This window comes from Bos taurus, chromosome 13 (assembly GCF_002263795.3).
Source record: "Bos taurus isolate L1 Dominette 01449 registration number 42190680 breed Hereford chromosome 13, ARS-UCD2.0, whole genome shotgun sequence".
NCBI lineage: Eukaryota > Metazoa > Chordata > Mammalia > Artiodactyla > Bovidae > Bos > Bos taurus.
In genome coordinates, this window is record NC_037340.1 from 36,485,739 (window position 1) to 36,512,606 (window position 26,868).

Below are 26,868 nucleotides of genomic sequence, written 5' to 3' on the forward strand. Positions count from 1 at the left end.
AGCACTGAATGTCTCTTTGTGTAAGAATTATATCTTGAAACCGTATTCAGTGAGCCACCACTGATGCGAAGGTACACTGGGTCGTGGGATTCTTATTGATGTGTAACGCTGGGTTTCTTAAAGGTCACTGTATTTATCAATAAAAGACGTTTGCTTACTAGTGGAGGGAAGGAAAAAAGCTTACTGACTAGGCAGTGTAAGTTGTGCGTTGTTTGCATAAAATTAATAAACTGAGGTTAAATTGATAGTATGCTATAAATATGAATTGTAGAAAATTACACCTTTGAAAGTGTGTGTGTATATATAAATACTTAAAGTATATACACATAGACACACACGTAATTAATAACTCACTTCCTCCTATAAACTCTAAACAACTTCCTTTAGTTGTGATGGGTGGTGTGAGAGTTAGTGTGTCTTTGGTGTGTGTGTGTGTGCATGTGCATATGCTGACTTCCGAAGGGTGATTGCTTCTCAGTGGTAGAAATGCAAGCTTTAAAGATTCTGTCTCCCTTTTCCTACTACAATACAAAGTAGTTCTTATGAAGAGTAACTGGCCTTTTCTTTAACTGGTAAGAATTACAGAATGTTTTCGCTCTGTTTAATTCATTATAGAAATTGTGTTATAAACAATTCACAAAGCACTGCTTATCACGCATGTGTCTTCCAACACAATTTCTTGCAAATGATCTCCTGAAAAATCATCAGTTTTTCTCCACTTCTGCTCCTGCTGGAGCACTTCATGCATTCTTTTAAAACAAGATCAGTTTTGGGACTTCTGTAAGTTAAGACTGTTCTTTCTATTTAACGAAAGTGTTTACCATAAAGTTCAGTAAAAACAAATCCATTCATTTGCTGTTATTTCTTTTAAAACTATTTACCCATCTCTAATTCTGTATTTCTTCCTAACCCTGCTTCTTATTTGTCCCATGTTTAAGCACCAGTGAGCCTCTAGATACATTGCCTATTGTATAAATCTAGCATGAGATTCCATTTGTTCCAATATTCAGTCACTTTATTAAAGAATGTTATGTAGGTAAGTACAGCTGTGTCAAAATATACTGCTTTAATATTTTTCCAAAAAATAAAATTTATACAAAGAGAACATTTAGAAGTATTCTTTCAAACGCGGTACAGGTTAAGAACGAACTCTGCATAATCTCAACATGTCTGGAATACTACTTGGAAATATTCTCTCTGACAGAAACCATTCCTGCTTGGAGAATTTTAGGTTGCATAGACTCAACTTAAAAAAATAACATTAAAATTTCAAATCCAATTTTCCCCTTTTCAGAATTATATTTTTATATTCATTTTTATGTGTGCATACTGTATTTTTTTATAATTTTGAAAGAGTAAGACTCATTTCTTTATTAGCTGGCTGGAAGAAGATTAAATTCTCATATGTTTTTTCTTTTTCTTAAATGGTAATGCTGTGCTATACTAAAAAAAATTGTCGGTGGTATCAGGAAAACTTTTTAAGACCCAGGTGATTTTTTTTTTCTTGGAAATTGCAGGTTGATATTTTATATTAGCTTCCATGATTTCGTTAGATACTTTGAGTTTCTGTTTTTACTTTTAGCTGGAGATGAGCTAAAAAATTCAAGGGTATTTATGGCATTTGAACATTTCTTTTATACTCAGAGCAACTTTGTACTTGTAACATTTCAGAAGTGAATTTTCCCTGTTCAAAAGCCTTTTCCTCCTTTATATACAAAATTAGCACTGTATGGTGAGTTAATATAATCCATGATGACATTCATGTTTCTCTTTTTTTTTCCCCCCCTCCCTGATACTGTTTTATAAGGTGGATGTAGAAGGTGACTAATTCAGTCTCTCCATCTCCAGATCTCTGTAACTTTTACAGTTTTGTGCTGGCATTGCTTTTCAGTTTAAACTTCTTCCCAAGAGTTTTACTTGTTTGTTGTTTTAAGATGTTCTTAATTATCTTTCTTTGTCTTTGGGATAATTTTATGGCTGGCATACTCTGGGAGCATCACTTCAACAATAACTTTGTCATAGGATCGTGTTACTACATAGTTTTTACATGTCTATTATGATTTATATCATCATAACAAGATTGGCATTATATTCAAAATGTTTATTTTAATGGAAATTTTCAACATTTTGTTGTCAGAAGCCTATCATTATATAATCACTTCCAGCCACTTAGTTTTTTTAATGTGTACATGAGTTTTTTAAAAGTCTTAAAAAATTCATTCATCGCAATATTTTCTCTTCCTTGTAATTAAGGTACCTACTGAACTCATTAAATATTTGGTCAAATTAATTCATTGTTTTAAGAAAATAACTTTCATACAGTATTTTTGGCAGTTCTCCTGATTTTTAAAAGTAGCACATTTTAGTATATTTAAGGAGAGAGGAGAGAATTAAAATGCTTATTTTTATTTTAAGAAACTAAGCCCTTTTCTTCACTGTGTTTGCATAAAATAAATGTATTTTTTCAAAAAATTAGGAACTTCTATAAATCTCTTAATTTTTCAGATGCTTATGACTGATATTGCTTTGTTATTAATTCAAGCAAGTTTCACTGAAACTCTGTCCCAATCTGCAGGCATCTGTAACATTTAACATATTAAAAGCTTATTTTCTTAGAAACATTGAGGATGCATAGTTTCTAATGTTATTACCAGACTGGTTACAGAAATATCACCAAAGATGGAACCTGTACCATTTGAAAAGTCCAAATGGTCACATACTAGTATGTATTTTCTTATGGTTAACAGAGAGGCAGGTCACACTCTCGTTCATACATGTGATTTGAGGCTGTTAGTATTGGTGGTGAGTTACCATGACTCTGTAGGAGGGGAAGGCCTTTTTTGTTAATGCAGATACTGCCCATAAAATGATCATGTATTTTTTTTTAATGTCATCATAAATGTCAAAATTTTATGAAAATATGATCATTAAAATGATATTTACATTGTAAAAATCTTCACTGAAACTATTTATGGGAGCCAAAGAAACTGATAACAAATTGTGATTTTAAAAAATCACATTCAGTTTTATTAGTGTAGTTCTAAATTTCCAACACCCAGGTTGCTTTTCTTTTACTCTCTTCACTTCTTAGGTGAGTCCACTGGTTCTCTCTTTATCTTCCTTGATCTTTGATCTTTAGTTTTTATACTATATTCTCACTAAAATTTTTTTGCCATTGTTTTTGCTTTCATTGCTTTTTAAGTATTTAAGTGTTTTAACCTATTGGGTATTCCTAACCTTTAAGAATATACAAATTTGATCTATTTTCAAAATACAGGAAAGTGGAACCTGCCTCTGAGACACAGGCAAAATGTATTTTCTGTTATATATTGATGTAACCTCACAGATACGTCTACCAATCCTGGATTTCATTTGTTTGGTGTTTTTGTGTATTTTTTTAAATTGTAAAATTATGTAACATTATGGAAAGTCTTTTAAAAATAGGACAAAATAGTTGCCTACAGCCCTCTCCCCCTAGTATATTGTCTGCTTTTATAGTTTTTTTCTGTATTCAAACCAGTTTTTATATTAGTAAAACTCAGTATAATTATGACTATTGTATATGTCCAGTTTTCTCCATTTATTGGTATCGCAAATACATTTCTTAATGGTGTTGTATAGTTCTTTTTAAATTTTTATTTTACATTGAAGTATAGTTGATTAACAGTGTTGTATTAGTTTCAGGTGTATAGCAAAATGATCCAGTTATATATATATACATGTATCTATTCCTTTTCTTTCCCCACTTAGGTTATTATAGAATATTGAGCAGCATTTCCTGTGCTATACAGTAGGTCCTTGTTGGTTATATATTTTAAATACAGCAGTGTCTTAAGCCCCCTTTCTTTGAAAAGGTGTTTCATAGTTAATCATTCCCATACTTGTATATATTTTGAATGCTTCAAGGTGTTTTTTACTATTAAAAATATCACTAACATTTGAAATTATAGGATGTGAAAGTTGCTCAGTCGTGTCCAGCTCTTTGTGACCCCATGGACTATACAGTCCATGGAATTCTCCAGGCCAGAATACTGGAGTGGGTAGCCTTTCTCTTCTCCAGGGATCTTCCCAACCCAGGAATTGAACCCAGGTCTCCTGCATTGTGGGTGGATACTTTACCAGCTGAGCCACAGGGAAGCCCAAAATTATAGGATGGTTAGATATAATTTTTGTTGTTGTTGCTGTTGCTGCGTCGCTTCAGTCATGTCCAACTCTGTGCGACCCCATGGACTGCAGCCTACCAGGCTTCTCCATCCCTGGGATTCTCCAGGCAAGAACACTGGGGTGGGTTGCCATTTCCTTCTCCAATGCATGAAAGTGGAAAGTGAAAGTGAAGTCGCTCAGTCGTGTCTGACTCTTAGCGACCCCATAGACTGCAGCCTACCAGGCTCCTCCATCCATGGGATTTTCCGGGCAACAGTACTGGAGTGGGGTGCCATTGCCTTCTCCCATAGATATAATACTTATCTATAATTATTTGAAGTTAATTTTAATACCAAATGATTCTTAATTTACATATGTAAGCATTAAATTTAATACCCTTTTTGCTGAATAGTTATATCTGTGGTGTTATATCAATACTATTATATCAAATATAGTGAAGTAGTTTTGAAAATAACCAAATAACAACTGCCTGAGTTTAATTTCTTTTTTTTCTTCTTAAGAGAAATGTCAAGTCAAATCAGATTAGAAGTACTTGCTAAAAAATTTTAGTTTCTGTCCTGAGCCTGTGTTGTGAAAACACTTAAATTACAAGTATTTGGAATAATCTCTATTCCCCTAGTAGATCAGGAATACTTTGAGGGCAATGACGCTGTTGCATATATTTTTCTATTTTACACATCATCTTAAATACAGAGGAATATCAAATATACATATTCAATTATATTTGAAAAATATCTTCTAACAGAAAAAGAGCTTATGATTTTTACTCCCTGAATTAAACTGCTGCTTCTCTTTGATAAACTTTTCCTAGTAAGTTATTTCATAAAACCACTGACGGTCCTACTGTGTAGCACAGGTAACTCTGCTCAATGTTATGTGGCAGTCTGGATGGAGGGGAGTTTGGGGGAGAATGGATACAAGTATATGTGTGGTTGAGTCCCTCTGCTGTCCACCGGAAACTATCACAACATTGTTAATAGGCATACTCACGTACAAAATTAAAAGTTTAGTAAAACAACAAAAGTCACTGAAAGCTTACCAGTTTTTCTCTTAAACATCTGTGTGTGTAGAATAACATTTCAAGCTTTATTCTGGACTTTCAAGATTTAATATTTGAACCAAGGATTGTTTTCTCTTTATGACACTAAAGGAAGAGTTACTTAAACCTGTTAGATTGTTATGCCTGCTCCATTTGTTGTTAGAATTAAATGAACGCATCCATGTAAGTGCTTCAGACGGTGTCTGTCATTTGTAAGTTCTCAACAAATACCCACTACCACCACCACCACCGCTTCCGCTGTTTTGATATTGAAATTAACAATAAGGGAATGATCTAAACTCAGACCAAGAATCACCTTTTTTTTTTTTTGTCCAAACATCATAACTCACTATCTGGTGTTTCAGTACAAAGTGTGTATTAACATAAAGTTGGTAAAGGGTTGTTCAGTAAGGATTTCTGGGGCCATTGGCTAATTATTGAGAAAACTATAAAGTTACAGCCTCATCTCACAAACTTGATCTCATAATCATACCTGAGTAATTCCAGATGGATTTAAAAAATTAAGTGTAAAGCTATGTAACCTATTTTTTTAATTTAAGAAAATTTGGGTGTTTATCAGATTAGGGGTAGGAAAGTCATAAAAATAGTGAAAGAAATTACAAAGGAAAGAAATTCACAGATTCAAATAAATAAACCTTTAAAATTTCTTTGAAAAGGAAAACTGAAAATCTTAACATCTTTGCAATAAATAAGGCCAAGGGTTATGACCTTAAAAGATACATGTATGTGTATGCTGTTTATGTAGACTCCCCCCAAAACAATCAACAAGTATTAACAATTCACAGAAGAAATAAATGCAAATGAGTTGCAAATGTGAAAAACAGGTTCAACTTAACAGTTAAAATGAAACGGTATACAGTTTTTCACTTGTAAGATCACTAAAGATTTTTAAATGATTAGAAGTCCTTTGATGAGAAAATGGTAAAACACGCAGTTGTTCTTGCTGCCAGTGGAGATGTATGTTCTTATTAACCCATCTGAGAAGCATTTGGACAAGATCCATCAAGCTTCTTGCAATTTGCCCTAATGAAGTCATCAGTGACACAGAGTAACAGGAATGTACAGGAATGTTTATTGCAACTTGTGTCATCTTTTATAATAAAAAAATAAAATTTACTTTAAGCAGAACCACGCAACTAAGGAAGTTAGCGAGTTATCGTAAATTATTCCTGCTGGAAAATATTAGATAAGAAGTGTCTCCGAGTGATGAAGGGCTGACCCGCACCTGCGGTTTCTCTGTGAAGCCACTTTCCTATTGTAATAAAGCTGACGTGCTGTTCTCTTGAAAAAAAAAAAACACAAATCTCTAGCAGCTGTGGGTAAGAGCCATGGAAAAAGCTTGTCCATAAAAATGTTGAGCCAATTATAAATTACAAAAATGTGAAATATAAGGAAAAATATATTTTGCATGAAACCGTTCCCTTACTCCAAATTCCTTGTTAGTGCTGCTCTGCCGCTCCTGGTGTCTAAGAGCCAGCTCTTGCTAAGACTTGTGCACCAAAAACGAACTAGAATGAAATACGTTCTAGGTGATTTATTCCCATTTACTGGAAAGAACCTTCTGCTTGCTTTCAATTTAAGTACACATTCTTGAGCTTCCTTTTAATAAGAGAACCACCTAAGACCCAAAGGCCAGAAATGATTAACCCCTTTTCCTGATGTCGACCTCACTCTCCTTTAAGCTTAGACTTAACCAAGCTGTGCTGACGTGCCCACACTGTGTCACTGAAATTTGAAAATGACAGTCTCTATGCTGCCTTGAGTGGCAGGCTTCTGTGCTACCTGGTTTGGCTTTGTTTTTATCTGAGAAACAAGTAACAACTCTGGATTTCATGCCTTTTGTTATATCCTCTGTTCTGGCTGTTTTATTAGTTGTTCTGGGTTGGGGATTTCTCGTTTCCTGACTCTAATTTTGTATATTCATAGATGTGTGTGTGTGTGTGTGTTTCCCGATGGCTCAGTGGGGAAAGAATCTGCCTACAATGTGGGACACACAGGAGATGTGGGTTCGATCCCTGGATTGGAAAGATCCCCTGGAGGAGGAAATGGCAGCTCACTCCAGTATTCTTGTCTGGAGAATTTCATGGGCAGAGGAGCCTGGCGGGCTACAGTCCATAGGTGGGGGTCGCAAAGAGACACGAATGAGTGACATAAACGGCAAAACGACATATATGTGTGTGTATGTATGTATGTGTGTATCCATATGCATGGGTACATGAGTGTATCTATCTATTGTGTGGTGTAAATATGTGACATATATATGTGTGTGTGTTGAGGGAGTGAGGGACCGTAAGTAAGGACAGAAAAGAGAGATGCTCTCTAAATGTAACTGTAATAACAGAGATAGCACATCCCTAGAAAGAGTACCTAAAAAAAAAATAAAAAGGTAGGTAACATACACTGAATCTTTATCTCTTTAAAAATGCCTTACTGCTTTAATAAGCTACTTTTAATAGTTAACATATTTAAATCTGGATTTAATATTTTGTGTCTTTTATGACGTTACTCAAACATGAAGCCCCTTCATTTGCTTTTCCCGTTCCTGCTAGACAGACGTGTGCTATGGGAACAACAGAGAACGCAGTGTGTTCCTGCCTTGGAGGCACTTTCAGGTTAGGTGTGACCCAGTCAGGTGCTAATCTCTGTCTACTGTGTAAGCCGTTTACCACATGCCAGGTCCTGGGCAGATGCTTCACATAAATTGTTTAATCCTTAATATCCTGTGAGAGGTTGATAGTATTATCCTCATTTTAAAGCTGAGAAATGAAGCTTCAGAAAGTTTTAAAAACATTGGCAAGTCACCCAAGTTGGTAAGGAAGCCAGTGACCCAGATCTGAGCCTTTAACACTCAGCGCGGAGCCCCTGCACCCATGGGATCCCAGTGGACCTGGCTGACTTTTCCCCTTTTGTTTTCTAAATGAGGCGCTGGGCCAAGACACTCAGGCCTCGGAACCTGTGGGAATTCTGCATGCGTGGTCGTGGCCACCTGGAAAACACGTGAGCGAGGTCAGGGCCGGTCGTGGTGTGCGGGCCAGTGCAGGAGTGTCCCTGATGTGCTGGCTGGGCGGGGTCTCAGCAACCTGACGCTCTCCTCTCCGGGGCTGCTCCGGCTCTGAACCTTCATGAACGCGGTGCTGTGTCCCTTTTGTCGGCTTCGTATGGTTATCTTTGTGAAAATCCCAAATGTGTCTGGCTTTCTTTGTCAAAATTTACATTAAGGAAATGAAACAGGAACGATAGTAGAATTTTAGGGTTGCCTTTAAAAATCCTGTTTAGAAAATCTGTTGTCGTGGTTTTAGTTGTCAGGTCATGTCTGAATCTTTTGCGACCCCAGGGACTATATATATAGCCTGCCAGGCTCCTCTGTCCATGGGATTTCTTAAGCAAGAGTACTGGAGTGGGTTGCCATTTCCTTCTCCAAGGGATCTTTGTGATCCAGGAAATGAACCCACGGCTCCTGCATTGGCAGGCAGATTCTTTACCACTGAGCCACTAGAGATTTACCTTTTACTTTAATTAAGTACCTTTTCTGTACCAAGTGCTGTACAGCTCACACCCCCAAGTGACCCCCAGCTCCTCATCCTGCATGTCCATGGAGATCTCACGTTAGAAATCTGGTTCCCTTTTCTCTTTCCCCCACTATCTCATTATTGTTTATGACAAAGGTGAAAACTTGAGTTAATCATAAAGACTCCATTAGGTAAGCATTTTCACTGAAATTCAGGATTTAGCTGGGATTCGTCGATCAGGAATTTTTCCGGTTTTCACTTTTGGATTCATTGTGGATGAGGCATATATGTCTTCAATCCATTTCTGTGCCAGATGTTTGTAGTGACTTGAGGAAACCCCTCCCTCCATATGAGGAATAACTGAGGGATTTTTAGTTCTCCTTGCTAATCCTACAGGATGTCTCATGAGTCTTTCCCCAAAAAATACAAAACGTAATTACAGTTTGTCCTCAGACCCTCACCATAGAAGTCTGACGTCTCTGTGCAGCTAAGATTCTTAGAATTCACCCATCTTTTCTTCATCCTAGGACCAGGTTAGTACACTTCCTCTTTGTCCCTGAGATCTCACCTTTCTTTGTAAGATGATATGTTTCATCGTTTATTCTGTTTGCTTTTTCCTTTTGTCTTTAATAAGAGATTATTAGAGTAGCTGTCTTCCTTGTTTCAAATTCTTTGTAAATCTTCTCTCTCAAATAATCCGAGTATCTCAAGATCAGACCGACTCTTAGTGGATTCCAGGAACATATTATCAGAACATATTTATCACTCCATTCTTAATATTTTGATTTTTATTAAACTGTGGATCTATAAGGTGAGTGATAGAACTCTGGACATTCATTAACTGTTTTTTTTTAATACTGCCTTTATTTTGAAAATTAATTTTTAAATCCAATAGTAATATTTATTTTTCTTTGTGTTCTCTAAAATTCACATTATTGCATTTTATTATAAAATACCTTTATTAAAGTTTTTTTCCTGCTTACCAGATTTGATTAGTATTCTTTTTAAAGAGAATCTGTTTTTATACATTTAAAAATATGCTTGCATTTGTTTTATGTTATGAAACTGATATAGAATATTTATCATATTGTAATAAGCAGACTGTTGCCTCCCTTTAAAGTCTGGATTTTGAGTGTATTGGTTAGGCCAAGAATCCTTGAATGATGTGTATGGTAAATACCACTCTTCAAGAAAAGACATTAAACCAGAATGATATAACTATGTGAAGAACAAGCAGAATGAAATAGGGTTTGCCTGAGACAAGGAACTTTTGCCTTCGCTTTTCTAAGCCAACATTTCAAATGACAGCAGTGTGCTGGAGGGAGCTGTTTAAGCAGACAGGAAACTTACTTAAATACTTGAAAAGGTGTTTTAGTAAAATATGACACGGTATTAATAAGAGTACACAACTGTGGCTCAGAAACTTATTTTCAAATTTCAGTCAGCTTCACATTATAAAGGGCTTCCCTAATGACTCAGATAGTAAGGAATCTGCCTGCAATGCAGGAGGCCCAGGTTCGGTCCCTGAGTTAGGAAGATGCCCCAGAGAAGGGAAAGGCTGTTCACTTCAGTATTAGCATAGAATTTCTATAGGAGAAAAGAACCTGAGGCTTGGTCATTTACTCCACCCACTGGGGTCTCAGAACGGTGAGGTAACTTGCTGTCAATGATGGTCTGGTTCTGTCTGCCTGATCCAAGCAGAGGCCTCATGGACGGAGGAGCCTGGAAGGCTGCAGTCCATGGGGTCGCTAAGGGTAGGGCACGACTGAGCGACTTCACTTTGACTTTTCACTTTCATGCATTGGAGAAGGAAATGGCAACCCACTCCAGTGTTCTTGCCTGGAGAATCCCAGGGACCGGGGAGCCTGATGGGCTGCCGTCTATGGGGTCGCACAGAGTCGGACACGACTGAAGTGACTTAGCAGCAGCTCCCTAACTTTAGTTTTCTTTCTGTTTAACAATAGATGCTATCTGTGCCACAAGGATGTTGTTAGGCTGTGCTTAGAACACAGTGTAAAAGATTCTAGTATTTATGAATGGGAGAATTCATCATTTATATTTAAAAGGTTTCTGCAGTGCTTTTTAAACTTTTTCTTACAATTGTGTTCATCAATCTGTGAAAAAATGTTCTTTATGATATCTGACCTCTTTGTTTCCTGATTTTTGAAAAGAACTCTTTATGATTGGGAAGCAAATAAAACTTAAAATATTATAGCTATAATTAAATGTTAGATGATTCTTTTATCTTTATAAAAGATCTATTTCCCTTTTTTTTACTCAGTGCACTGGTAATGCTATTATGGTAAATAAAATCCAGCCCAACTTTGAGGGATTAAAAAAAATTTTTTTTTTAGAGGGGGTGTCTTTTTTTAGTTCTAACTGCTAAAACGTTTTTTGTTTTTTTTTTTTTTTTGTATTTGCAGCTGGTTTTAGGAGAAGTTTCCGTCTTAGTAGAAAAGATAAGAAAACAAATAAATCCATGTACGAGTGCAAGAGGAGTGACCAGTATGACACAGCCGACGTGCCCACATATGAGGAAGTAACACCGTATCGACGGCAGACGAACGAGAAATACAGACTTGTAGTCTTGGTTGGTAAGTGATGGTTTGTGTGATGCTGAGGAAGTAAGACAGTGAGAATTTAACTTCAGAGGGCACAATGCTGGAAGTGTTCAAGTGGAAAAAATAAATCTCATCTTGAACACCGTTTGGCCTCTAAAATGAAATCTTTGTAGTCTTTTTCTACTTATGACATTGAGACTTTCAAGATACCTGTGTCATGGGACTGGCGTTTTACTGGGCCTTCTCTCTGTAGCAGTGTGTGCGTACTAAGTTCAGTCGTGTCCGACTCTGTGACTGTTTGGACTGTAGCCCACCAGGCTCCTCTGTCCATGGGATTCTCCAAGCAAGAATACTGGAGTGGGCTGCCATGCCTTCTTCTAGGGAATCTTTCTGATCCAGGATTCAAACCCGTGTCTTGTGTCTCCTGCATTGGCAAGTGGGTTCTTTACCACTAGCGCCACCTGGGAAGCCCCTTTCTCTGCCTTCTCTGGATTTCTTTTTCTTTTTCTAGTTTTATCAAGTTGAATTTTTGATCACTGAGCAAAAACCCCTTTAAAAATGTTCAAGTATTAACTGGGCATAAATTTAAATTTGCCTCTAAGCACTGCATCCTACAAGTTTTGATTTATTGTGTTTTTATAACATATCATTAAGATCAGGATATTTTCTAATTTCTGTTGTGACTTCTTTGATCAGTGAGTTATTTACATATGTGTTATTTAATTTTCAGATACTTAGGGATTATCCAGGTATCTTTTGGCTATTGATTTCTTATTTAATTCCATTATAGTCAGAGAATATGCTTTGTATGATTTCAATTATTTTTTTAAGTTTGTCAGAATTTACTTTTTTTTTTTTAGCCCAGAATACAGTTCTGTGTGTACTTAAAGAGAATGTGTTCCGTTGTTGTTGAATAGAGTGTTTTATACATATTATGTAAGTCAAGTAGGTTGATATTATTATTCAGGTCTTCTGTATTTTTATTATTTGTCCACTTGTTCTGTTAATTGTTGGGAGAAGACTGTTAAATTCTCTAACTGTAGATGTGTCTATTTCTCTTTTTACATTAGTCCACTTTTACTTAATAGATTTAGAAGCTCTGTTGCTGGGTGGATACACATTTAGGAGTATTATGTTTTCTTAGTGAAGTCACTTTTATTGTGTAATGTTCTTTTTTTACCCCTGGTAATATTCATTATCCTGAAGTCACTTTATGTGATATATAACATAGCCACTCAAGCTTTCTTTTGCTTATTGTTTGCCTGGTACATCACTTTCTTTTACTTTAACCCATCTGTGTCTTTCAGACAGGATAGTATTGGGTCTTGTTTTAGATATACAATTTAATAATAAGTGTGTTTTATTGATATGTTTAAAGTTTAATATAGGGCTTCTGTGGTGGCTTAGACGGTAAAGACTCCACCTGCAGTGTGGGAGACCTGGGTTTGATCCCTGGGTTAGGAAGATCATCTGGAAGAGGGCATGGCAACCCACTCCAGAATTCTTGTCTAGAGAATCCCCATGGACAGAGGAGCCTGGCGGGCTACATTCCATGAGGTTGCAGAGAGTCTGACACAATTGAGTGACTAAGCACACACATATATGTTCATATTAAATTTACATTTAACTATTGATATGGTTGGATTTAAGCCTACTATTGATATTTTATGATTTGTTTTCTCTTTGGCCCCTTGTACTTTTCAAAATTTTTCTTTGTTCCCCTTTCCTGCCTTCTTTTGGGTAATGTGATTATTTTTTTTCTTTTTTGATATTAATATATTGCTGACTTTTTGGCTTTATCTCTATGTGTAATTATTAGTTGTTCTCAAGTTTTTTCCTTATCTTTGATTTTTAGCACTGATGTATTTTTTGAATTTAACCTGTCTGGATTTCCCAGATTTCTCAAATCTGAAAATTTATGACATTCATCAAATTTTTGGCCATTTTTTTTTCCAAGATTTTTTTTTTTGACCCAACCTCTTTCCCCTCTACTCTGAGACTCCAGTAGCACATATGTTACACCCTTTAAGGTGGTCTCACAAGTTCTTACAAGTTTTTTCCCAGAGCTTCTCTGTTGTTCAAATTTGATGATTTCTTGTTTTTTTTTTTTTTTTTTTCTTTTTTTCCTCTCAAGATCTCTGACTCTTTTCCTCATTATCTGTTTTGCTGTTTATCCCACTGAGCAATTTTTTTGTCTTTCAGGTATTTTCTTCATTTGGGAAATTACTAGTTCTTTTCATAGTTTTTGCTTATTTTGTAAGAACTGTACGTTTCCATTCATTTCAAGTGTGTTTAGTTTTACCTTCTGAAGCTTAGCCACTCTCTCGTCTTAGATGATCCCAGCATCAGGGTTATCTTAGGGTTGGCATCTGTTGATTGTATTTCTCCTTGAGAATTGTTCACCTTTACCTTGTTCTGTTTGTCGAATCATTTGTTCCATATCTTGGATGTTCTTAACATTATTTCATATAGACTTTGGGTCTTACTAAATTCTTCTGGATTATGCTGTTTTTAGCAGGCTATTAACCTGGCCAGGCTCTTCACTGATTCTGGTCTGTGCCATGCATGTGACCCTTGGGGTAAGAGAGACTTAGACATTGGTTTACATCTTAGTTCGTTTCTCAGAGCCTCTGTTGTGCTTCTTCGGGTTCATCTCAGTCATCACAACTTTTGTGGGATCTCAGCTGCACAGCCTGCTGCTCCACAGTGCAGCTCTGAGACAGAGCCTCATCCTCTGGGCAAAGTCAAAGAAGAGAAGAAAAATAAAACGGGAACCTTCACCCCTTGAAGGCTTCCCTTCATAGCTCAGTTGGTTAAGAATTTGCTTGCAATGCAGGAGACCTGGGTTCAATCCTTGGGTCTGGAAGATCCCCCTGGAGAAGGAAACGGCAACCCACTCCAGTATTCTTGTCCAGAATCCCATGGACAGAGGAGCCTGGCAGGCTACAGTCCATGGGGTTGCAAGAGTTGGACACAACTTTGTGATTAAACCACCACCACCACACGTCCTTGGGGCTCACCTCTTAGGCCTGACTTCCTTTTACACTCTGCCTGCTTTTGTTTGCTTCTCCAGAACCCCCAGATCATTGCTTTTAGTGTGCCGTCCAGAGGTTTCAGTTGTAATCAGTGGGACAGACAGGCTGTGTTAAGCTTCCCCCACCAGCGTGAAGCTGGAACTCCTATCATACACAGCTTGCCTCTGTGGAGACAGGCATTCCCAATCAGCCTCCTCAGAACTGGACAACACAGTCCTCACTGACATATTTCCTACCTAGTTTCAAAGGGTGTTGGGGCAGAATGAAAACACAGCATCACCCCAACTACCTTTTCAGGTAAATTAATGCTCCCAGAAAACTGTATCAGCATTCCATTGTGAGCTCCAATCACAGTGATCTGCAGTGTTTTGGGTGCTGCTTTACATGAGCACTGATTGTCTAGATCCATGATCATTGAACTAAAATATATCCAGGTAAAATCTTTAATGAAGAAGTTAATTTTTTATTTTTAAAATTTATTTGGCTGCATTGAGTCTTAGTTGCAGCGCATGAGCTCAGTAGCTGTGGTGTGTATGCTTAGTTACTCCGTGGCATGTGGGATCTTAGTTCTCCGACCAGGGATCAAACCTGCGTCCCCCACGTTGCAGGGTGGATTCTTAGCCACTGGACCACCAGGGGAGTCCTGAGGCTAATTTAATTGTGGGTACTTACTCCAGGAGTTGGTGATGGACAGGGAGACCTGGTGTGCTGCAGTTCATGGGGTCGCAAAGAGTCGGACATGACTGAGAGACTGAACTGAACTGATCTTGCCCTAAATCCCCTTTGTCCCTTGATCTTTGGGTTCCTGGCACCTGACCTGTAAGTTGAATGTGGATCTGTCTAGTGAGCCAGGTGCCTTAGTTTCTAACCACATACTGCCTGCTCTTGTCACTGGATGTTATGCTCTAGGCCAGCTCCTAGGGCTTTCTTCACTTTAATTTTAGTTGTTCAGCCTGTGACATCACTCAGCCTGCAGTGACTGCTCTTAACTGTCTCCTTCTTGGAATTCCTTAGGTTTCTGAGACCTGATTCTTAGGGGAAATTCTCCTTTCATCTCCCCAAAGGGGTGTTAACTCCAAGATACTCCCACACTGGGGATGCTCAGTGTTGATGCTTCAAAGTGGTATAGTCAGTGAAGAGTCCTATGTCCTTTGCTATGCATTTCTCCCCACCAGCGTGTCCTTCCTCTTTGGAGTTTTCCAGGCCTTGAGTAAATAATTCACCACATTTCTTCATCAACAACTAAAACACCCCTTTTTGTGACTTAGGTTTCTCTATTGCAAACTGAGATCCAAGTGTAATGTTTTCTTACTCTCTGCTGTTCCCAACTGCTTTCAAACTGTCCCAACTCTTTTTTCAGTTTTAACTTGTTTCTTAGGCAGGTCCCGCCTTTCCTGAGCCCTGTGTCATAACAGTGGCTGATCTGTATTGAGTCCAGGCACTGTGCTCAGGGGTATGCTGTTATTATTTCCTCAGCCCTCACTGTGGCTATGAGGTAAATACTTTTCATGTCCCCATTTTACAGAAGAAGAAACTCAAGCACACAGATGAAAAGTAAGTCACTGGCCCTGGATCCAGCCTCTAAGCCATGGAGCCCATTCTGCCCCAGACAGTTCAATACTTGAGCCTGTTCCTCATCTCCCTATGGAACACTGCTTTTGATCTGCAAAATCAGGGCTGTGTCCACACTGTGTGCCAGTCCTGAATATCTTACTTTTCTCTTTTTCCCTTTGGTTTAGGGCCCTCCATTCATTTTCCTAACAGATACCTCGACATGCTGTCAAAGTTCAGTTCCGAGTCTCTTGAGAGCCTCTCTGTGCACAAGAGCCCCAGCCTGAGTCACATTTCCTCTGGCGGGGGTTGGGCCAGGGTCGGGTCAGCTCTGCCTCCCCTGCGCTGGCCACAGGGGGCACCACGTTGCGCACGGCATGACCGGTCCACTTTCCGGATCCTTGAGTTTGCCAGCACTTCGCTGAAGTGTCCTAGCAGGTTTGGCTTCTCTCTCCTCCAGTCTGCCCCCATATTCGGCTGGCCTGCACCCTGCAGCCCTCTCGGCCACCAGGGAGGATTGCTGGGCTTGCTTTTACCATCTGCTTTGTCTACAGCCTTCAGTCCGCCAGTCCTGTCATGCTGGTGTAGACAGAGACCCCTGCTATCCCTGAGGCCACCAGCCCTGACTCAGCCAGCCCGGACTCCAGCTCTTCTCAAACTTCAAAAGGCATTTGAGTCACTTGTAAATCTTGTAAAAATGCAGGTTCTGACCTGGGAGTCCCAGGTGAGGCCAGAGATTCTGCATTTTGCTTTTTACCTGTTGCTCCTTGTGACACTGAAGTGCTCAGCCCATACACCCTAGTGAAGCCCCTTGCTCTGTTTGGTTGGGTTCAGTTGCCAATGCGTTCTTTGTTGATTGTTGCCAGCTGGCTGCAATTTATTGAGTTGACCAGAAAGTTCATTTGAGTTTTTCTATAACATCTTATGAGAAAACCTAAACGAACCTTTTGGCCAACCCAAAAGGTTGGGTTGAGCAGTATTTTGATTTTCTACTTTTCTTAACATCACACTTCCATTTTGTTCTTTGTCATGCATATGTTATAATGATGGTTTTAAAACTTCTGATTTTGTCTTAATAGACAATCTGTTGTCTTACTCTATTCTGAATTTGCTCAGTGATATTTATCTATTTATTTATTTTGATATTTATCTATTTAGAGCAACTGGTTTATTATTATTTTTAATCTGAAATTTTTTATTGGAAAAATAAGTTTATATGAAACTCTAGTTCCTTACACTTCATTTCCCTATTTGGGAACAAGTGCTGGTAAAAGATAGTTTTTAAATAATGCAGAACTTTTAAAGTCCATATTATTGCATTATAGTAGAACAGACTTAATGGAGAATACTGGTCTTATTTTTTTGTGATGTTAAAGTACATATTATACCCAGGCAAATAGAATATCCTGTATCTCTATGTGAAATAGAGAGAGAAAATCACATTAAAATACTAAATTCACACAAACTACTTCTCTTGTTTCTACTAAAGGAAGGGTTTGGAAACCTTTTAAAATCAGGAATGCTTGTACAGGTGGAAGTGTGGAAGTGGCCTTCAGCTGTGTCTTTTGTCTTCTCCTGCACTGTGGCCTCTGTAGACTGGGCTTCTAAGAATTTCCCATTATTCACTTTCTTCTATGTGCTCACCACTCAGAAAATCTTCCAGCTTGTCCCATATGGTACTGTTGAAGGTATCCGTTTATTGTCTCGAGGAATCTCCGTCTATTAGGTCCCATGATGGTATAGTGCAGGACAGCGTGGACGGTGACAAGCAGACTTCTGGGCAGGACAGGCCTATCTATCCCTGTTCAGTTCTGTAATTCAGTATCTGGGAACACGACACCTGCACATTTCAAATGTCCTCTAGCTGCAGTTTCTTCATCTAAAAAATGAAAAGAGCAAGATTACCTGCTTTCTAAGTTTGTTTGAGAGCTAAAGGAAATATTTACAATGGGTTTAGACCAATACCTGGCCCTACTAACGTTTTAGTAAAATGGAGCTCTTGTATCTTAGCTAAAAATACTATTGAAATGTTCAAATATGAATAGGCTTCTGCTGATTTGGAAGCTCAGTGTTCAAAGTACTTAATAAATTAGATCATTTAGCCATTTATCATCATCTAAAAGAGTGTGTCCAGCAGTGAATTAAAATTTTGGAAATTCTCATTGTTTGTGCATTAACTGTTTGCCTTTCCTGATTGTAAAAATTATATTTAAAAAATAGTTCTCAGATGCTGTAACGTGTGTGTGCTAAGTTTTCAGTTGTGTCCAACTCTTTGTGACCCCATGGACCCTAGCCCGCCAGGTTCCTCTGTCCATGGGATTCTCCAGACAAGAATACTGGAGTGGGTTGCCATGCCCTCCTCCAGGGGATCTTCCTAACCCAGGGATCAATCCCACATCTCTAATGTCTCCTGCATTGGTAGGCGGGTTCTTTACCACTAGCGCCACCTGGGAAGCCCATAATGTACAGAGATGGAAAGAATATAAGCATATTCCTCCAGCCTCATTTGCTTCCTCCCAGTATTCGCAAAGCCACTGGGAATGATGGTGTTTGCCCTGAAACTGTTAGATAAGTATCATTAAAAGGCTGTTCAGAATCTCTACATTTTTTTTTTAACCATAATATTGTCTGATTTTAATTCTTGGGCTTAATGTTCAGGAAGTTAAATTATCCAAGTTGTTCACATGACAAAAATATGACAGGGGAATTTGAACCTTGATCAGAAGTATTTAATTTTCTCTTCATTTTGAAAAGATGCTATTTCAAGCTACATTTCAGCCACTAAAACATCTCTGTGACAGTTTCTGTTATATTCCCGTCTGCATTTAAAAGTATTTTCCAAAAGTATGTTAAAACTAAGTATACTAAATTTATACTTAGTGCATTTAGTGCATTTTCTATATGTTAAAACTAAGTATACTAAATTTATATTTAGACCATTTAGTGCATTTTCTATATGAGTGTTATCTTTAGCGAAACCTGACTTTTTAAAGAGTAAAGTAATAAAGCCAAATACTAAGTGCGTGTTTGCAGGGAGAAAGCTTTGGTGTTAAAACGCTACTAAAACATTTCACAGTTTAAGGCAGTAAAGAGCACAAATTCATCTTGCAGATAGTCAGACAATTTGTGACTTGTTCTGTCTGGTTATGAGACATAGGAGGAAACTGACAATAAATCTTTCTGTATATTTCACGTTTCTAGCTTGAGCATAAAGTACTATTCCTTCTCCTTTCTGCGGAGTCTTGTATGTCGCCTAAAGTCTGCCTTGGGGAAGTAGTTTGAATAAATTGACCTTTATAAGACTGTCACCATTTTCCCATAAAACTGGCAAAACAAAAAGTCTTCCACATAAAGCAGAGAGGAAAGTAAGCAGTCAAGACTAACTGTAAATGTTAATATGTTTATCAGAATTCCTGTCACTTTTGTTGAAGGTTGATTGAATGTTGGTAGGAATTAAGAGTCTGCTCTGCAGGGTTTTATATGGACAACTGTAAACACCAAAGTTATAAATGAGTCTATGAGTGTGTGATGGATTTAAAATTATAATCCTTGTATATAAGAGGTAAATATGATCTTTATTAGAACCACAGTTGGCTTTTTATGCTGTTGGTCTGTCTTACGTGTTTATACTCTGGCAGCCTTTCTGGGTGTAAATCACACTGATGTTCATTCAGTGGATTTGTGTGGGAAGGAACAGATGGTGCCTGGCACTGTTCTAGATCTGTGAGTCCATCACTGAAGAGCACAAACATTGTTTCCCTGGGAAGGACATATAGACAGAAAACATATTCATAATAAATTATTAATAAATAATAAAGTCAATCATATTGTACTTAGAGGGTGATAAATGATGTAGAAGAACATAAAAACAGAGTAGAATCAGGGGACTTGGGCATTGGCCATTTTAAATAAAGATCATGGGAGCCTCATTGAAAAAGTTGCATTTTTGAACAAACTGTTAAGTAAGGAAATTATCCATGCTCTGTTCTACTCAGCTAAGGAAGACTCGAGGAGGGTTTTATCTTGCCTTGTAGTTTTATTGCACTCTTGTCATAACCCTGAGTCAAGGGTGAGACAAATACTTAAAAGTCATTCTTATCTAAGTCTGGTGTAATAGCTGCTTTGGAAAAAATAATGCTGTTTCAACAAGCTTCCTACTTCCTTTTTCTTTTCATTCTCCCTCTCCTTTTTTTCTTCTCCTCCTCCTCCTGACAGCAGCATAAAAATTGATGCCTCATTAATTGTATTTTTCTCTCACTATGAAAGCAACAGAAAATCAAGGAAAGAAAATCAATTTCTCTCAAGGCTCGTTATGAACTGCTAAGTTGCTATGTTTTCTATGTAGTTTGATTCCCAGGGAACTTTAAATTGAGCTTTATAAACAGATCTGTCACTCCCCAACACAAAAATCCAGCCACCCACTAATGTGATCTTATAAGATTGTGAGTCAGATAGCTTGATTGTTTTTATTTTATGCCTTGAGCAGCAAATATAGTAGAGCTACAATATGATACGTAGAATTTTTATGACGTGGGTCTGATCCAAGGGATACCCAGAGATTTCATTTGATTTGTTTTGCAATAAATCAAATGAGTAAGTGTGGCTTTTTTAGGTCACAAAAACAGTTTGGATATTTATTGCAGTCTTCAGTAATTCTGATGTTTCATCGGATAGTAAGAGTGACAAGTCTGGCCAATGTCTGGGAGAAAATGCAGAAGGATTGTCATGTTAAGCAGTACAGGTACACTGGAGGTGAACACGCAGTAAAAGCTGCATCTGTGTCAGTTGCTTTCCACATAATGTACTGTCTTCATGTTTGTGCCAACCCATTCAAAGATCAGGAGCAGAAGTGACTAGTACTTGGCCAGAGCAACAGATTTCTTTCCAATATACAATTTACTATCAGACGTAAATAAAATTATCTTCTCATACACTATGGCTTTTAGATGAGTGTACAGTATGTTAAAACTAATTGGGCTAATCTCTACCTACATGAATCTCTTTCTGAGAAGTTTATTTCCTAACAGATTAATACTATGATTTTTAGCATATTGATCTTTTATGTGTAAGGTACCACCCATCCCGACGTACATTATTAAATTCATCAGCCTTAAGAAAAACTACAACTAAATTCTGTACTTGATGTTTACAAATGAGAAATTACTTTATGCTAACTCTTTGTAGGAGTACATGAGTGTCATTTGAAAAAAATACCATATTTCATTGGTCTCTGTAAACATGATTTTCACAATAGTAATACATTATTGTTCTAGTAAATAATTATTCACTGTTCAGTGACTCAGGCTTTGTGCTATAACATAAATAAGGAGATGGTTGAAGTTTCAAAGTACATTGTCAGACAGTGTGGTTTTTTTATTTTTTTTTATGTAAGACCATCATAGCCTCTTACATAGAGTGTAAGAACACCCTCATCCAACAACATGAGAGAGAACTCTACACATGGACATCACCAGATGGTCAATACTGAAATCAGATATTGATTATATTCTTTATAGCCCAAGATGGAGAAGCTCTATACAGTCAGCAAAAACAAGACCTGGGGCTCACTGTGGCTCAGATCATCAGCTCCTTATTGCAAAATTCAGGCTTAAATTGAAGAAAGTAGGGGAAAATCACTAGGCCATTCAGCTAAGACCTAAATCAAATCCCTTACGATTTTAAACAGTGGAAGTGACAAATACATTCAGGGGATTAGATCTGATAGACAGAGTGCCAGAAGAACTATGGATAGAGGTTCGTAACATTGTACAGGAGACAGTGACCAAAACCATCCCTGAGGAAAAGAAATGCAGGAAGGGTAAGTGGTTGTCTGAGGAGGCTTTACAAATAGCTGAGGAAAGAAGAGAAGCAAAAAGCAAAGGAGAAAGGGAAAGATAAACACAACTGAATGCAGAGTTCCAGGGAAGAGTAAGGAGAGATAAGAAGACCTTCTTAAATGAACAATGCAAAGAAATAGAGGAAAAGAATAGAATAGGAAAGACTTCCAATTTCCTTTCAAATTTCTGCCCCATGCTGGGATTCAGAGTGTGTAGGGTTCTGTAGTTGTCCTTTAAGAGTGGGGTCTCTATAGAACAGCCTTTTGGACTCTGTGGGAGAGGGAGAGGGTGGGATGATTTGGGAGAATGGCATTGAAACATGTATAATATCATTTATGAAACGAGTCGCCAGTCCAGGTTCGATGCACGATACTGGATGCTTGGGGCTTGTGCACTGGGACGACCCAAAGGGATGGTATGGGGAGGGAGGAGGGAGGAGGGTTCAGGATGGGGAACACATGTATACCTGTGGCAGATTCATTTTGATATATGGCAAAACCAATACAATATTGTAAAGTTAAAAAAAAAAAAAAGTGGGGTCTCTATTCCCCACAGCTCTCTGGCTCTCCTGAAAGTAAGCCTCTCTGGCCTTTAAAGCCAGAGTTCTGGGGGCTCATCTTCTTATGTAGGACCCCTAGGCTAGGGAGCCGGATGTGGGACCTGGATGTGTTGCTCTTTGGGGAGAACCTCTGCAATTGTAAATTTCTTCCTGTTTGTGGGCCACCTACCTCGGGGGGTGGGTCTTGACTGTACCTTGTCTTCACGCCTGCGACCCATCTCGTTGTGGACTTGTTATAACTTTAGTTGTGTAAGGTCTTTTCTGCCCGTCTTTAGGTTGTTCTCATTGATGGTTGCCCTGTAAATGTTTGGTAATGTTGGTGTGCTCATGGTGGGCGGTGAGCTCAGTCTTCCTACTCCACCATCTTGACCCCACCCTCCAAAATCTTTCTTTATAAGATAAAAATAAAGGCATTTTTACATTAGTTAATGGGCATATTTTCCTAAATGTAAAGCTTTAAATAGAAATTTTACTAGCATCATTTTATTAACCCCCAAATGGGCTGTATTTCTGTGGCTGAAATGAATGAGCCTTTATATAAAACCACACACAACACATTTGCCTACTCTCAGAAAGGAGTTACTAATTAAATGCATTCAAGTATTGAAAGTAATATGCCTTTCTGAAGAACACAAGACATATTATCACTGCTGTGGTATTCTGGGTGAAAATACATAATAAAATCATAATCTACAGCCAAAAAAGAAAAATATATACCTTTCTAATTATCTTACTTCTCCATTTAATGTATTTTTTATAAGAATTTCAATTAATGCAGATGACTTATGACTTTATTCTTTCTAGAATTTGCATGCAAAATGATTTTCTAAATTCTTATGAGATTAAAAAAAAAACCAGACACTTATTTACGTTTCTGCTTTGAATAGAGTCACTCCTTTGTTTTTAAAGCTAGCAAGCCCATCCACTGTATGAATAACATTTACCACATGCATTCCAAATTAGTGAACTCCAAAATGATTTTTTAATGTGCTTTTTTGGCTTCTCCTTTGATATCATCAGTCCGTTTGATTTTCCTTAGTCCTGAATCAAGAATCTGAATAGACATGCCCTCTGTATGTTGTCCAGACCTGGTATGCTTGTCATCTTCATTAAGTTTAGTTTAGAGTTCTCAGAAGTTCTGCACAGGGTAAGTTTTGAGTTCACCGGATTTGACTTCTGCCATTTTTTGTAGCCTGAGTCTTGTATTCCACAAGTATAACTTTTCATCACTGTTTAAAGTGTGAGGCAACTTGGAATGGGGTGAAAGACTCTGTGAAGTTATGGGTCACAGCTACAAACAGCTGAGCACCTCGTTACCTGAGCCTGTGTCCTGTCAACATTCTTTCGATAAGACGATGGATTGAGTGGAAAGAATGTGGACTCCTGAGCAGACACACAGGCTTCTGAATACCAGCTAAGCCACACTCCAGATGTGCGATCTTGGGAAAATTACTTGCCCTTTCATCATCTCGGTTTTCTCATCTGTAAAGCGAGGATAATAATACCTTTCTTGCAGGGATGTTTTGAAGATTAGTCATGGTGTATGTGAACCACGTAATACAAGCCTGACCTCATTGTATCGTCATCATCTTTGCCTTTCCAAACCCTCCTGTCTGTGATTTAAATATGCGCTATTTAAACTGTCTTCTCTGCTTCTCTTTAGCATGAACAATTACTTGCTCAGTTGTGTCTGACTCTTTGCAACCCCATGGGCTATACAGTCTGTGAAATTCTCCAGGCCAGAATACTGGAGTGGGTAGCCATTCCCTTCTCCAGGAGATCTTCCAAACCCAGGGATCAAACCCAGGTCTCCCACATTGCAGGCGGATTCTTTACCAGCTGAGCCACAAGAGAAGCCCTGGACAACCACAGCTCGACACAAACTCTAGAGTAACTTATTTGTATACATATGTGTCAGTGCATTTCACCAATTGTGATAAAAAATTTATACACTGACAAGCAGATGAATGTGTCTGGTTACAGGTGTATGAATGACCCTAACTCTGTGTGCATCCCTAAGCCAACTGTGGTGTAAGTAGTCTAAATACAAACCATTCAGCTAAAAATGTGAGTGTATGCCCTTCGATCCCTGGAGAAGGAAATGACAACCCACTCCAGTATTCCTGCCTGGAGCATCACATGCACAGAAGAGCCCGGTGGGCTGCAGTCCAGGGGTTGCAAAGAGTTGGATGAGACTGAGCACATGCCCTATGGCAGAGAACAGGGCAGGAGTGTAGATATAAGATGTGATCTTAAGGTCAGGATCTAAAAGAGGAAAACACCTAGAAACTCACTAGTATGGATAACAGAATTGATTCAAGGACCAGGGAGAATGCTGTTTATTGGTCTGCCAGGCAATTTTGTATAAGAATGATTAAAATTACGTCCCTATTTTAGTTATTTTGTGAGAGTATCCCACACAGTATCCCACCGTGAAGATAATGTCTTCAAATAACCTAATCTAGGGGAAATTTTTAAAATTGTTTGCCACTGCACATTCTTGGCATGGTCCGTGGGTGTGCAATAAAGCAAGGTCCCTAGTAAGAGTTAGGTTATAAGGGCTGGAATTGAAAGTAGTCCAAATTTAAGGGTATCACGTTAAAAAGCAGCATACTTTTCCCCCACTAATTCAAACATACCTAGTTTTTTCCTCCAGAGTTAAAATAAATCACTGTGGTTTTTTGGCATGGGTAGAAGAAGAAGGAAAAAAAAGAAAAAATGCTAGACTTTCACTCAGCAAATTAGCTCACACTCTGGGAAGTACTCCAGAACTTAGACCTGCTGAAGGAGCAGTGAATTCATGTCCCCCTTTAGTTCTTGGTGCCTTGGTGGGCAGCAGACAGGCCAGGGCCCACCCACTAGTTAAGTTTTAGTGTTTTCTTTGCTGCTTTTTCATTTTTTTGGCGCATATACAATCAGGTTTGCATCATCCACAAAGCATCGTAAAACCCCTTGCTTTTCTTGTTTGTTTTCTGTTTTTATTTAAAGGAGGAAGTTTGAGCACTTACTCAAAATGTTGCTGGTCCCTTCAGAGGAGATAAAACACATCAGCCCATGCATGGTGCCTGGGTTTTGGAGACAACTGATCGGTGCTCATCATTGTTTCTCCCCTCTGCTTCACTCACAGGGAGACCCCCACCTGTACCTCCTATCACACTGTACTCCTTTCCTGAACTTAGGGGGACGGATTTCCATCCCTTAAACTCATTGTTGCAGAGGCAAATCCATCACCCTCCCTTCTGCTTGTCTTAAGATTCAGGAGCCAAGTTCAAATGTGAGCTCCACCAACCTCTGTTTGACTTTGAGCATGTTATCTAACCAGCACATCCAGACATTCTAGGTGCAAACACTTCCTCCTTTAACTCCCATGCCTTGGGTTCATTTGGCAAATAGTTTTACTTCTGTTACAGCATAATGACTGAAGTGAAGTGAAGAGTTAGTTACTCAGTTGTGTCCAACTCTTCGCAACCCCATGGACTGCAGTCCACCAGGTTCCACTGTCCATGGAATTCTCCAAGCAAGAATACTGGAGTGGGTTGCCACACCCTTCTCCAGGGAATCTTCCTGACCCAGGGATCAAACCTGGGTCTCCCACATTATAGGCAAATTCTTGACCATCTGAGCCATTAGGTGCTCAGTAATTACTGAATGTAACTGAAATAAATAAAGCAAACTAATAAGTGCCTACATTTTGCCAAAGGAAGCAATTGGTGAACAAACAGATGACATCGCTGAGTCTGTTAGAGGATAAAGACAAGAAGACAACTGCGGCAGAGTGTGATCTATTGATGCGCAAGTACAGGGAGCACAAGAAAATGGCACTCAACCCACATTTAAAATTTTAGGGAAAAATCCCGCAGCTAAACTGACTCCCGAACAACAGGCATGACTTAGCAGGCCAGGAAAGGACAGGACTGTTTCTGTAAAAGTGAGAGGCACGTGTTGAGGACCCAGCAGCAGAAAGGAGAATTTGCTACATTCCAGGACGTGGGGGGGTCTCATGTGGCTGGAGTGTGCGGAGAGAGGTGAGAATGAAGGTTATGGAGAAACACGTGGCTCCCAACATGCAATCTGTGCAGACCTGTCAAAGGATTCATATTTGAGTCTCTTCCCGGTGGAGGAAGAATGGGTGATACTGGTGAGAAGTGACTAAAGCCTAGAGATGCTGGGACACGAGTGTGCACTGACTTGGAGGAGAATATAAGCTTAGGGGGAGGTGTTTTTGAGTTTTCCTGGTCATTCTTATTGTTTTAAGGTATGTGACAATATTAACTTTTTGAGTATTGTTGGAAAGGAGCTTGAAACAGAAAGCCCGAGCGGTGAAGACGCAGGAAGAGACGTTCCTAAGAGAAGGCGTCGGGCGTGCACCTGGAGAGAAGGCTGTTGGGGGGCTGCGGCCAAATCTAGATATGTGTGTTTTCAGAGAGGACTCTGAGGCATGCGTGTGTGGGCATCTCTGTTCTCCGCGTCGCTGAGGTCTCCTGAGCCTGATGTGGTGATGGGAGCCCTAGAAGTTAGCTTCATTCAGCGACAATCTGGAGGGCTGACCTTATGGGGAAGGGAAACAACAGAATATGATTCCTGCTCTCACG

The 26,868-nt window shown here is 38.7% G+C and overlaps 1 protein-coding gene and 1 long non-coding RNA gene across 5 annotated transcripts in view; one reads left to right on the forward strand and one right to left on the reverse strand.

Annotated features, from left to right (window-relative positions):
• MPP7 (MAGUK p55 scaffold protein 7) overlaps positions 1–26,868 on the forward strand; it is a 223,598-nt gene that overhangs the window by 181,633 nt on the left and 15,097 nt on the right. Inside the window, 1 exon segment of the mRNA NM_001100347.1 lies at positions 11,157–11,327. Within this exon segment, the coding sequence (NP_001093817.1) occupies positions 11,157–11,327 (171 nt within the window).
• The window catches only part of LOC104973767 (uncharacterized), a 178,034-nt gene that overhangs the window by 74,882 nt on the left and 76,284 nt on the right, over positions 1–26,868 (reverse strand). The window contains exon 3 of one of the 4 annotated variants that reach the window (XR_003037766.2): positions 13,386–17,759. The exons of 2 other annotated variants lie outside the window; for them this stretch is intronic. This is a non-coding gene — a long non-coding RNA (uncharacterized lncRNA). Of the gene's footprint in view, positions 1–13,385; positions 17,760–17,782; positions 22,574–26,868 lie in introns of those variants that run through there. One more of the 4 variants, XR_009496876.1, reaches the window with a different exon arrangement.